General features: G+C 45.1%; 1 protein-coding gene across 30 annotated transcripts in view; it reads left to right on the top strand.

The window, feature by feature from the left end:
- Window positions 1-13,228, top strand: part of MAGI1 (membrane associated guanylate kinase, WW and PDZ domain containing 1) — a 289,089-nt gene that overhangs the window by 231,628 nt on the left and 44,233 nt on the right. For 24 of the 30 annotated variants that reach the window (XM_017747184.1, XM_017747175.1, XM_017747172.1 and 21 more), the window contains 4 exons: window positions 49-137; window positions 1,075-1,167; window positions 3,989-4,171; window positions 5,334-5,954. In XM_017747184.1, the coding sequence (XP_017602673.1) occupies window positions 49-137; window positions 1,075-1,167; window positions 3,989-4,171; window positions 5,334-5,954 (986 nt within the window). The remainder of the gene's footprint in view (window positions 1-48; window positions 138-1,074; window positions 1,168-3,988; window positions 4,172-5,333; window positions 5,955-13,228) is intronic. The other 6 variants (XM_017747187.1, XM_017747182.1, XM_017747179.1 and 3 more) reach the window with 1 other exon arrangement.

The raw sequence follows: 13,228 nt of genomic DNA, 5'->3' as shown, positions 1-13,228 counted from the left end.
GCTTGTTCCATAAAGGTTTCCTAATTCATTGCTCTTTTTCACCCCCAGCCACATCAACCGGAAGACACAGTATGAAAACCCAGTTCTTGAAGCAAAGAGGAAGAAGCAGCTCGAACAACAGCAACAGCCTCCAGAAGGTTGGCACCCTTGAGGGCATGGTGTATGGGGTGTTCATGAAGGAATGCCCTCCCTTGCCATGGCATCACCATGCCAATGTGTTTGTCCTTCCCTCCGTGGCCTTAGTGTTTAAAGGCAAAGTGATGTGCGTAGCAAAGGCTGTGTTTGGCCTTCACAGAAGATGTAGCAAAGGAGAAAATCTAAACTGTATCACTTAAACATAGAAGGTTTCAGCCTTGTTGAACAGGAGAGATTTTTCTTTGTATGTCCTTTATTTCTGGAAAGTTTCTAGACTTCCCAGAAACAACTAAAACATGTTTTCCTCTCAGTCTGCTCCATCAAGTTAGTCACTGTAGGTGGTGTTGTTCCAATCTGCACTGGGACTCAGGCTATCAAAGGGGTTGAGGAGTGGGCACTTACATGCACTAGACAAACCCTGCATGAGAGACTTCTTAAACTGAGACCTTTGTATGTTGTCAGGCTCTAAAATTTGAAGTAATTGCCTTATTTTGAAACACTTTTTTTTATTAATTTCCTCCCTCCTGCCCCCTTTTTTTTCCTTCTCACTTTTTACATTTTTTTCTTCAAATGCAGTCCAACTGCAGTGAGGGCCATGTGGCATTTGGGTTTGTTCTTCTACTTAGATGCCATGAATGGCACAGGGAGTAGATTTCATTTAAATGTCAAGTCCACATAGATGCAAATCAAGTCCCAAGTTTGAGTGTGAGGTAGGATGTCCCAGCAGATGGATGAGTTGACCTGGATATAGAGATCCTTCAGGACTGGTTTTTGGACATCCCATTCATTTTATTCCCTCTGTCTGTGACTCTGTTTCCTCTCTTGCCATGCTTTTCACATCTCCTCTGCTTGACCCCCACTCTCCCAGTGTGTGCACATGCAGCAGCTCATGGTGCTGTTGTAAGCAACCAGTAATATTTCCCTCTCTGCCCTCTCTAGAGTGGACAGAGGAGTGTCCATCTCTCCCTCCACCTGCTGCTCCAAACCATGTTTCAAACAACCAAGAGGCAGTTCGGGAAGCACCAGTACAAGGTAACAGCCTTGTTAAACCAGCTGTAAAAGAGCAACAAGTTCTTTTTCCTGAGAATGAAATTCCCTTGGCCACCACAAGGGCAGTATTTCCACGACTGGTGACACACCAGGGCCTGTGCCTGCTTATCTGAATTCACAGATTTTGAGACTAGTTGTTTCAAGACTACATTTGTTGCTGAATGCAAGAGGTGAATGAGATTGTGTGCATCAAAAAGAGGATTGTGGCTATTCTCTGTGTAGTGTTCCAAGTTTTCCAACAGAGTGGACTTACTCAGAAGTTGTACTTTTGTACAGGCACTTTGGGTTATTACAGCCTTATTTATTGTGTCAGTGGTCTGTGTAGCCAATTACTCACAGACCAGTTGTTTGCCTTAAATAACCCACCGCAAATCATTCCTGAATTTGCAGCATGAGCTGAAACATTGCCAGGTCAGGTTGCCAGCAAGGGCCAGGGAATTCCACTTGTACCTGTGGCAGTAAAGTGCTCTCTGATTACAAGTCGTTCTAAGAAGGCTTATCTTTGTATCTTTGACTACATCTGAATTGCACAGCAAGTGAGTGGCACTGCCCTGGTCTCCAGGACCCAGAGCCTGGGGAAGGTGAGAGGGGGAATCTGGCTGGAATGCATCTTTCTGACAGAGGTGGGAGCAGCTGGAAGCTGGGAAATACTCCCATGGTCTCCGAAGGCAAACCTGACTGGAGTGCTGCTGTCCCAGGTGGCCTTTCCTGCCAGGAAGACCCAGGGAGTGCTCTCTGCAGCAGTTGGCAGCAGACCAGCCCTTCCAGAACAGACATGTGGAATTTCACAGGACCCAAAGCCCCCAGCACAGTCCTAAGGGGTATTAGAGCACACTAGAGTAATCCAACCTGGCAGCAAGGAAAAAACATGAGAGGTCTGAGCATGGCACCCTGACCACCAGGCACCTGGGTTTAGAGATGTAATCAGAGTGCCCCAAAAAGGCTGATCTTCCTCCTGGAGGCATCTGTGGATGCCACCTTTGCCTTTTCCACAGTCAGGCTGAAGCAAAGGCTGCCCAAACATCCACACATGGTGGTGCAAAGGATCCATCACACAGGGGTGATGTTGGGAGCCTACTCAGCCACCAAAACTGTGCAGCAGTGTTAGAGCAGAGCATTAACCTGTCTCAGCACCGCTCTGAGTAACACGTCCTGGTACCTGCTGATGACTCCTCTCCTCTTTCATTCCTTCCTCCTCCTTTCTCAGTGCTGCTCCCTCTTTTCTCACTGCCCATTTACAGCACCTTTTCCAGCTTCCATGCCCAGAGGTTTCCATCTCTCCCCCTGATAGCACTGCTGGCAGGGACGTGGGCACAAAGAGCCCTCCCTGTGGCCCTGGCAACACTCTCAGAGCCTGGGTTTTTAGATGCACTAATTTCAAATGGGATACCCTCTTGAATGCTGTAGGTGGCATATAGCCTGTGGTGCTGCTGTCCTGTTGCTGCAGGGCAAGCTCAGCCTGTATCAGTGGGTAGACACTAGCAAGCCCTGCTTGTTCTGCTTGTCCTTTGAACCAGAAATGAGCCCTGCTGCACTCTGCCTCTCGGCTGTTTGTTACCTGAGACACTGGGTTGCACTTTGATACTCAGGGCTTTTTTGCAGGCTGGGGTCTGAGCAGAGGATCTGCCCACGATGTGCAGGATTACCGTGTTCCTCTGCCACCCTTCAAAGGCAGAAGACTACAAGTCCTCATGCTGCCTCCTCATGAATAATCTTCAAATACACATTATTTCCCCCAGTCAAAGGCTTACAAGTCTCAAATCCCCTTGCTCTCCCCAGAGGTCTCCTTTCTGAGCAGAGGCCCATGGCAATGCTGCCCAGGTGTTTGAAAGTGCGCCAGCTCTCCTGGCTGTGATACCCACTGCTGATCCCGGAGCTGTCACCAGAGGGCTTAGTGGCATAGGCTAAGCATTAAAAACAATTAAAAGTGTGAAGGTGTTTAGTGTTGGCACTGTGAAGTGAAGCAACCATGATCCCTTTTCTGAGACTGTGCAACATGCTTTGCAAGGATGTGCTTTTGTCCGTGGAGCACCTCTTTTCCTCCTAACTGTGCTCCCAGAGAGCATTCCCAGCCCTCCAGCACAGCTGCTCCAGTCCTGGGCTGCTCTTTGATTCATACTTCACGTCAGAAGTGTTTCATCCACAAGCGGCAAGGAGCAGAAAGGGAGGAGAAAAGACTTCAAACAGTGTCTGAAGAACAATGTCAGCATCCTCCTGTTTTCACCAGAGGAGGTCACAGGGTGGTAGCAGTGGTGGGGCTGGGGGTTATGCTAAAGGGTATCAGTGTCTTGTCAGAGCTCAGAAGTTGCGTTTTGCTCAGTGGGTTGGGAGAGGGTCAAGTGGTGAAAAACATGATGATGCTTCTTTCTGCAGAAACTCTTCACTGCAGAGTCCTTCTGTAGGAGGCCCCCTAACCCTGCCCCATCCTTCCCAGGATGGATATAACCACCTCAGCACAGAGATAAGACATACATCTAGCCCAGCATTCCCAGCTTTAATATATTCCGTTCTTTAAAGCAGCATGTGTTTTCCCCTTTGTAGCCTTGGGGCTTTGGTGTGCACGACCACAGCTAACAAAGTGCCAGGTACTGGGGTTTTGTTCATGCCTTTTCCTGCGTGCCTAGGTCCAAGGAGATGGGTGGAGTGTGATGAGATGAGAAGATGCAGGAGTGAAGTGCAGTCCTGTCCCTGCACACTGCTGTGTTTGTCCACGGACTCGTCAGAATGGGGAGGGGCAGAGGAAAAAGAGATCAAACACTCTTGTCTGCCTGCTCATAGATTTTTTTCCAAACCTCCTATACAGGAAAACCTTTTTTTACACGAAACCCTTCTGAGTTGAAAGGGAAGTTCATCCACACCAAGCTAAGGAAAAGCAGCAGGGGGTTTGGCTTCACCGTAGTTGGAGGGGATGAGCCAGATGAATTTCTCCAAATCAAAAGTTTGGTGCTTGACGGTCCTGCAGCGTTGGATGGCAAAATGGAAACAGGTACTGGTGCTTTTTACCATAATCATCACCACCACTTTGGTTTGTGTTTTTGCAGCTGGTTTTAAGTGCCATTTATAAAGGACTGTAGCCGTCATCCCCTTCTTGGGGAAAGGCATTCAGCTTTCTTATCAGCAAGTAAGGAAGTGAGATACATTGAGAATCTTGGGAAAGGACACTTCATGTATTGGAATTCCATCTCAGTGTCAAAATACCCAGCTGGGCACTGCCAGTTCCTGCTCTCCCCACCCTGATCTGAGGAGAGGAGCCAGCAGTTGTGGGGTTCCACATCAGGCTGTGGGTTCCTGCGCCTGGAAATGGATGATGGATTTTTGTAGGGCTGCACCACCATGTGTTTGTGTCTCTACCATGCTGCTTGCCCCTTTCCAAAGCTACTCCCAAGGAATGGGCAGAGCAGTGGGCTAATCTGCATCTCCCTGTGTGGAGGCACCAAGGGCAAATTCATTTTGCCGGAGATCAGATCGGGGATTTTGCCACAATTCAGTGGCAAAATATGAAATACTGTTTAGTGGTGAACACAGTGGTGCTGGGTTAATGGTTTGACTCAATGATCTTAGATGTATTTTTCCACTTTAATTCTATGAAATCCTCTTAGGCTTCATCTGAGGTCACAACTCCTCACTTTCAGTTGGACCATCACAGCACTTAACATCCCTGTTTTGCAGCCCCAGAGTTAATAAAATTACTCATAACTTAATCGATATCTGAATTTCAGGCTGAAATATGAGACATGACATGTGGCACTCACTGTGTTGGAGCAGTTGGTATTTGAGAGCCTTCTGTTACAGCTCCTGTGTGCTCTCAATTTTGTTTCTATCATATGTCAACGTGTAACAGTAAGAGCTGGACTTCAAAATAGCTGTGAAACGGGCCATATACCATCATTTAAATTGATTAAGTTTTTGCATGAGCCAATTCCATTTTCACTTTCAAAAACATTTATGTACATAAAGGCTTTATGCCATGAATCCACAGAGTTTTTGCTCACCCAAGTGTCACCACTCCTTTTTCTTGTGCTGAAATGCTACTGTTGCCTGTGAGTGGTACCTGAGCATGCTGCAGATCTGCTCTCAGGCTGTAGTCCTCACCTTTCTGCAGTGTGCTAATTGTATTTTCTTGGTCTGTCTGTCTGTGTCCTCTGCAGGAGACGTCATAGTCAGTGTGAATGATACCTGTGTTCTGGGGCACACTCATGCTCAGGTGGTGAAAATCTTCCAGTCCATCCCCATCGGTGCCAGTGTGGACCTTGAACTGTGCCGGGGCTACCCCCTGCCCTTCGACCCCGACGACCCCAACACGAGCCTGGTCACGTCTGTGGCAATTTTGGACAAAGAGCCGATCATTGTGAACGGGCAGGAAAACTACGACTCCCCAGCAAGCCACAGTAGTAAAACAGGAAAAGTAATAGGCACAAAGGAGGCAAGGCCCAGCAGCCCAGCTGAGGTCTCCTCCAATGGACCCCATGGCTACCCCAACGACACGGTGTCTTTGGCATCCTCGATAGCAACACAACCTGAACTCATAACTGTGCACATAGTGAAAGGGCCCATGGGCTTTGGGTTTACTATAGCAGATAGTCCTGGTGGGGGCGGCCAAAGAGTGAAACAAATTGTGGACAGCCCACGGTGCCGCGGCCTGAAGGAGGGCGACCTCATAGTCGAAGTCAACAAGAAGAATGTGCAGAGCCTCACTCACAACCAGGTGGTGGATATGCTGATTGAATGTCCTAAGGGAAGCGAAGTCACGTTGCTGGTGCAGCGAGGAGGTAAGTCTTCAAAACTGTTTTAAAACATCTCTTCTTGAAATTAAAAAAAGGAAAAAATGCATGTCACGAAAGATCTGCTCTCCTAAGCGTCTTGGTAGAAATTATTTTTGTCCTGAGGTGTAGGAACTGCCCCAAGCTGGCAGCTGTCAGGTCACATAGATGGTTAAAATTATTTATTGTGTTGCTGCACTGGGAGGGGATGCTCAGGTTCCCACATGCACACAACACTGTTAAGGGGCAGGAGGGTGATGTGGTTACACATGTGGTTACACCTTTGCTTACATAACAAACCCTGGTCTCATGCTCGGAAAACTTGAGTGTTTTAAATAGAACATGGATGTTCCTTGAGCTATTCTGGGATATGGAAAAGGCTGGTAATATGTTCTGTAATTTGCGGTGATCAAAATCAGATACTTAATGACTCTCCATTGGGGAAGGATTATACCTGGAATACATCTGGGAGAGAATTTATATTTCTCCAAGTTGTAAGCAATTGAAATGTGACTTCTGCACATTTGTTTACTGTGCCATTGGGAGCTAAGTTCATTTTTTGGTTGCATTGCCGAGGCCACCAGCAGGTACAAAACCCATCCTACAGGCAGTATGTCTGCAGCCCACATGGAGCATGGTTGGCAAGTAGCCTGTCAGTGGTCACTCCATCCACAGGAACTCTTTCCTTGAACTCTTGTAAGTGTAAAGTAACCTGAGGTACCACCCCTTTAGCCTGTGGATTGCGATTACTGGGATAGGGTCAAGCTCACAGGCAAAGTCCAGCTCAGCTGTTGACTACGAAGTCAAGAGCAGAGGGGTCAGCTTTCCCCTGCTCCCTGGCATTGACAGTGGGGCTCTCAGAGGGACAAAGGCCTGTCCCCACTGCTCCCTGTCCCATGCAGGTTTTTGTGGACAACACACACATGGGTGCACAGTGGATCACAGGAATGACCTTGCTGCAGAGGCAGGGTTAAACTGACAAGGAAGTGCTGAACACAGCCCCCAGCCAGACCTGGGGGGAGTGTGTGCTATAAAAGTACTTTCCTGGTGACTTCTCTAAACTGTTTTGATTGTAGTAAGCACCAAAAGCCAGTCCATTTTAACAGGGGACAAGTTGTTTCCTGAATTTGTAAGTCTGGTTTGCTGTTTTTCAAGACCTATTTCAAGGCATTGAATACATTGATTCTGCAATTCATAGCAGCTCTGGAGAAAGCACTGCCTTTCCTATATTGCTTTCTTTCCAAGTGTTTACTGTGTTTTCATATTTTAATAGTAAATTAGAAAGTAGAGAACAGAATATATTAAGAATTCTCCAATTTTCAAAGTTGAGTTCCTTAAAGACTTTCAGTACTAGAGAGATTTAAAAAATGCACTTCATTCTCATGATTAATATATGTATTATGGAGAAAATATGGTTGGAAGAAAAATAGCAGCTATTATTAATCCTCCTGGAGAGTGTGTATATATCTAGTAACACCATATATTAATTATTTGAATTGTGCCTGACATTTAATAATCCTCCTAAAGCCTTGAAGGCATAATGAAAAGTTTTGATGAGGAAATAAAAGCCTGGTTTTAATAAAATAGTAAATAGTTCCCTGGTACTCTTGTTTAATCTCTTCTTTTTTTTTTTTTTTTAATTTAATCAAGATACTAACCACATTTGCTATCGCCTTCCTAGATAAGGTACCTTATCAGTCTCCTTGAACAGCTTCCCTCCCTCCTTCAAGGTCCTCACATTTCCATCTCGACACAGAGCACTTGCAGTTTCAAATTTCACACTCTCGTGGTACAGAACTTGGAGATCCTGGTGGCCCTGGTCCACAGTTAATCATTGAAACAAGGTTCTCTTCACATCCAGAGAAAAGCTAGACTCAAAACGCACTCAAGCTGTGGCAGGGAAGCCAAGCAGAGTATGCACAGTAGTAGACCCAGAACCAAAACCAGTCAGGTTTGCTTAAGGCTTCTAAGGTGATGTTGGCAGATGAGAGGCTGGACGTGCCCCAGCCATGTGCGCTCACAGCCCGGAAATCCAACCATGTCCTGGCCTGTATCCAGAGCACCATGGGCAGCAGGTGAGGGATGGACTCTGCCTCTCTACTCCATCCTTGTGAGGCCCCACCTGGAGCACTGCATCCAGCTCTGGGGGCCAAGCATTGGAACAACGTGGACCTGTGGGAGCAAGTCCAAAGGAGGCCACCAAGATGATCAGAGCTATGAGTTATTACCACAGGCCTGGGCCCTAGGGTGTGTCACCGTGTCCTGCAGCCGTAGGGAGGAGGAGGAGAGAAGATCCAGCAGGCAGGAATTGTGCAGCAAGATTGATTGATTTAATTATTTTACAAACTCTTTTATAGACTTTTTTCTTCATAGTCTAATTGGACAAAGGACCAGCCACCCCTTGGGGGTGATTGGCTGAAGTCCTAGAACGCCCATTGTCAAAATATTTTTCTACTGTACCATAAACAAACTTTTCAAGGTTGCAGGTGGCTTGGTTGTTTACATTCCCTGCTACCTCTTCTGCGTGAGAGAAAAGTCTCTCACAGACTTAGAAAATAGCAAGAAAATCCTTGCTAGCAGCATTTTTGTATCTACAACGAGTAGCTCTGCTATGAGTACAGGCGGAGAGTTGGGGTTGCTCAACGTGAAAAGAGAAGGCTTCAGGGAAATGTTATAACACTTTCCAGTACATAAAGGGGCTTGCAAGATTGCTGGAGAATGACTTTTCACAAGAGCGTGTAGTGACAGGGCAGGGGGAATGGCTTTAAACTGAAAGTAGGTAGGTTTAGATTGGACATTGGGAAGGAGCTGTTCCCTGTGAGGGTGGTGAGGCCGTGGCACAGGTTGCCCAGGGAAGCTGTGGCAGCCCCATCCCTGGAGGTGTCCAAGGCCAGGCTGCCTGGGGTTTGGAGCAGCCTGAGATAGTGGGAGGTGTCCTGTGCCCAGCAGGGCAGCTTGAACTAGATCTTCAAGGTCCTTTCCAATCTAAACTATTTAAAAAAACAAAAGGTGGAACTGGCTAAAATCCACCTGGCACTCAGTGCTGCTGCACTTGGGTCCTTTTCCCTGTAACTTTACCTCCTGTTACCCCTGCCAAGTCTCTCCTCAGCAGCACCATCCCCAGACAAGGCGCCACTATTTATTTTGGTCCGACTGCAGAAATGTATTTGGCTCGGGTGTCTGATAAGCTCCTTCAGGGCTTTTGAAGCTGTTCTTTTGCTTCCCTGTCACTTATCCTTTCCTCCTCCTCCCTCTGGTGTCCAGTGAGAAAAGTGCTCAGATGCTGTCAGCATTCTTCCTTCAGCCCAACATTTGCATTCAGTCCTGCTGTGCAGGAAGCATCCCTGCAACACTAAGGCTTGTATTCAAGAGCTGTCGAAAGGATTTTCAGAAGTGATTACTAATCAAGCAGAAAAATATCAGAAAGAGATGTGCAATACACAGGAAAAGCTCTGCCTGCTCCAAGCTGCTGGTGCACTCCCAACAAGGAGGTCCAATTGTTAAAATGCAAACCCAGAGCTGCTGAGAACAGCCTGTAAAATATTTACTGTGAAGTGTGTTCAGCTGAAGCACTGGCTTATGGGAGAGGGCAAATCCTGCCGCTGCCTCTGAGTGAGGAACACAAGGATGATTTCAGGAGGGATGAAGCTGAAACGCCCCCTCTGTGTGCTAATGTCTAAAATCGTTTGCAGAACTCATGCAGGATTGGGGCAGAGGGATAAATACTTGTACAAAGTCAGATCACTGAGAATTTGCTTCCCAGAGGCCTCCAAAAAAACTTACCTTGTCCATGTTCTGGTTTATTTTCTAATTTTTTATTTTCTTCTCCCTCCTCCCCTCTGTAGGATTAATTATATTGCTGTTGTTTTCCTGTTTCACCTATATATGGATAAAACTGGATAAAACTCACTGATCTTGAGGGGTTCAGAAAGAGTTCAGCCCCCCCAGGGTGCAGAGGGTTGATTGGGCCAGTTGGCAAAGCTGCTTTTGCTTAGCAAAATGAAGGGACAGAGGGGACAAAATAATTCTTGTCTCTATTAGGCAGGAGAGATAGAAGGTATTTAAACGAAGAAGTTGACTGAACAACCGTGTGTTGTTTGCTGAGAGTAAGTTAAACTGGGAATGAGAAGTGAGTGCCAAGCCATTAGAGCCTGTAAGTAAAACTGGAGGAGGCACAAAGGCTTTGCTGCCTGAAGGTGAAGCTTGGCACATTTGAAGAGGACAGGACATAGTCCCTGAAACAGCAGAGGAGGTGCTTGATAAGCCAGCAGGACCATTTGAGGGCTCTGCGCCTGAAAGTAAACGGTGCTGCTGCTGCAAAATGGAGAATTAAGTATATGTTTTTGTCCCTGCACTGGAAATTGTGATTACGTACTTTGGTTGTTTTAAAGAATTATGGTTAATGTGACCACAAAAGGTACAACTTGATTTTGAATGTTTGTAGCTGAAAACGTTCTTTCAACCTTGTACCTACCAAGTACACAAAGTACTTTCCACAAAAAAAAAACCCCAAAAAACCAAAAAGAGCGAAGAAACAAGGTAATATTATTTGCCACTTGAAATCCATTAGTCATTGAAGCCTTGCCTATGCACTGTAATCAACTGAAATAAGCAATTCTCAAATACCTCTCCATTCTGCATGGACTCTATTCATAATAAAAACAACATTTTGTCAGGATAATTTCCCTGCTTCCCACGGGACTTTTATTCTGGAAGTTGTGTTTATGGTGGGACAGGTTGTGTCAGAACAAGTTATTCTGCAAAACTACTGTGCTGTATTTTTTGGAATCACTAAGATCTAGTCTTTGTTTCAGTGAAAACTTTAATGTATTTTATATTTTGTGAATTGCCTCTGATTAAAGAGGATTTTTTTTTCCTTTTTTTCCTCTTTTTTAGGTCAATCTTCAGGTTAACCAAAATATATGTGTTTAGTTTGTGTTCAGTTCCAAGAATTACACTGGGCAGTGTTTGTGCAGGTTTGAATAGACAATTTACCTTCAAAGCTCTCACAGTTGCATCTGTATTCACCGGAAGGTCGAAAATAGCATAAACCTTGAGCCTGATCTACATAATCCCCCTGAAGATGTGTTCCCACTTTGCTCCAGATCAAAGTAAAGGCACACAGGTGAAATGTCCCTCACATATCATGTGCAAATCAGTACCATTTCTAATTGCTTTCCCTAGTGCCAAACTCACATTAAACTGGGAAATGCATCTTCTGGAAAAAATACATGTGCTAGATAGATATATAGATATATACTAGAGTGTCAAAACGAAATGTATTCTATGGGAAGACGAACCAATCCAACATCTACTTGTCTAAATGGCCATCAGTGGGTACCTGAGTCTTACCTCCATGTAAGAGTCCATAGTAATATCCTATTCAATGGTTATTCTGGTTCAATGGAATGGAAGGTGTTTGTGGGGAGTAGTGAGGTTGGTGGGAATGGGGAGAGGTCTGTTGCAATAGTCCTGCTCACTTGGTCCTCAAGTCAGTAGGCTTAAGATGTTCCTCGTGACACATGTAGCTACAACAAAAATTTGCAACAATGGAAAAAAATTACAAAGCTCTAAAGCAATAAACCTATTCCTTAGCTTCATGGACCTTCCCTTGCTGGAATTCCCACCTGGAAATGAAGTTTTTCCTTCCCTTCCTTAGCTGGAACTGGATCACTGAGTGGTAAGAGCAAAAAAAAAAAAAAAACTGTTGGAATTAGAGCTCCTTTTCAGTTGCTGTCCCTAATAATGTAAAACAATGGTATAATTAGAGCTGCAATCAGCTATTCAGTGCTGGTCCTCAAGTCAGTAGGCTTAAGATGTTCCTCGTGACACAAGTAACTACAACAAAAATTTGCAACAATGGAAAAAAATTACAAAGCTCTAAAGCAATAAACCTATTCCTTAGCTTCATGGATCTTCCCTTGCTGGAATTCCCACCTGGAAATGAAGTTTTTCCTTCCCTTCCTTAGCTGGAACTGGATCACTGAGTGGTAAGAGCAAAAAAAAAAAAAAACTGTTGGAATTAGAGCTCCTTTTCAGTTGCTGTCCCTAATGATGTAAAACCATGGTATAATTAGAGCTGCAATCAGCTATTCAGTGCAGACTTGAACTCTTTTGAGCAAGCCACTCACTTCTGTTTGCCCTTTAGGCTTGCAGTGAAGAGTGAGTTGAAAGTCATGCCACTTAAGCATTGAGCTGCCAGAAAATTTCAAACTGTCTTAGCAGCTGCTGAATTAGAGAGAAAGTCAGTCCAAACTGCATTTGGGACAAAAATCACAACCTGGGAGTCATCTGATGGTTACCACAGAGCATGTTTGCCAGTGCCAAAGCCTGTGGAATGGGAAGAAAAGTTCACCATTTCCAGCAGTGTTTTCAGCTCAAGTACAGAGGGGCCAGAGCTTTATAGTGAGGTCTTTGTGCTGTGTTTGTATCTGTAGGAACTCCCTGGACCCCATCTCGCCGAGCACAGAGCTGCTGATGCCAGTCATCGTTCATGTGCCACCGTTATGGTTGGTTTTCTTACTCTGCTCCACAGCCCACCATGCTGGGTCAGCTCCTTCCCTGGACCCCCAGAACAGGGGCAAACCTAATTCCTCTCTGCCCTCTGGTGTGCTCAACTGACTTCTAAACTTTTTTAAAATCCTTTTTCAAATCACCTCTTTTTTCCTTGTCTTACCTTCTGTCTATCACCACCAGCCTACCAAAGCTCCTGGTACCTTCTACTCAGGTATCTTCCACCAAACCTGTTTGTTGAATCTTTCAATTTGTCACTCAGTAGAGGTTGTTTTGAGCTGTATGCTGAAAAATACCTGATATTGTAGTACAAATAATACCATCCAGACTCATAGGCACCCCTCATCCCTTTATGGTTAGTAAATCATATTTAGGAAATTTAGTTCATTACTTTGTATTCCAGGGTTATTACTTCATAATTCCAGAGTTATGGATTTATTGATTAACCATGGACTCTTGTTTGACATTTAAAAATCTGTCTTCAATTATTTCTTCTTGTTTATTTTTGTTACTGTATCCTTTAAAGAGCATTGCCTGGCAAGAAGGGAATCAGATTAGTGAAGTTTGTAAGTTGGTTTACAAACTGTGTTAGAAATGAGATGTTTTTAAAATGTCTTGCATTGTGCCTATTCCATTTTCTGAAAACAGACAATCATAGTAAAAATGCATTGTTAAAATTTAGGTGCAGGGAAGGAGCAGGACTGGGGGAGCCTTTAGTTGGGAGTAGCCGCATCTTTTTTTTCCGAACCACCAAGTTACTCCTTGTTATT

Source organism: Corvus brachyrhynchos, unplaced genomic scaffold, assembly GCF_000691975.1.
Source record: "Corvus brachyrhynchos isolate BGI_N302 unplaced genomic scaffold, ASM69197v1 scaffold91, whole genome shotgun sequence".
NCBI lineage: Eukaryota > Metazoa > Chordata > Aves > Passeriformes > Corvidae > Corvus > Corvus brachyrhynchos.
This window is presented reverse-complemented; position numbering and strand designations above follow the sequence as displayed.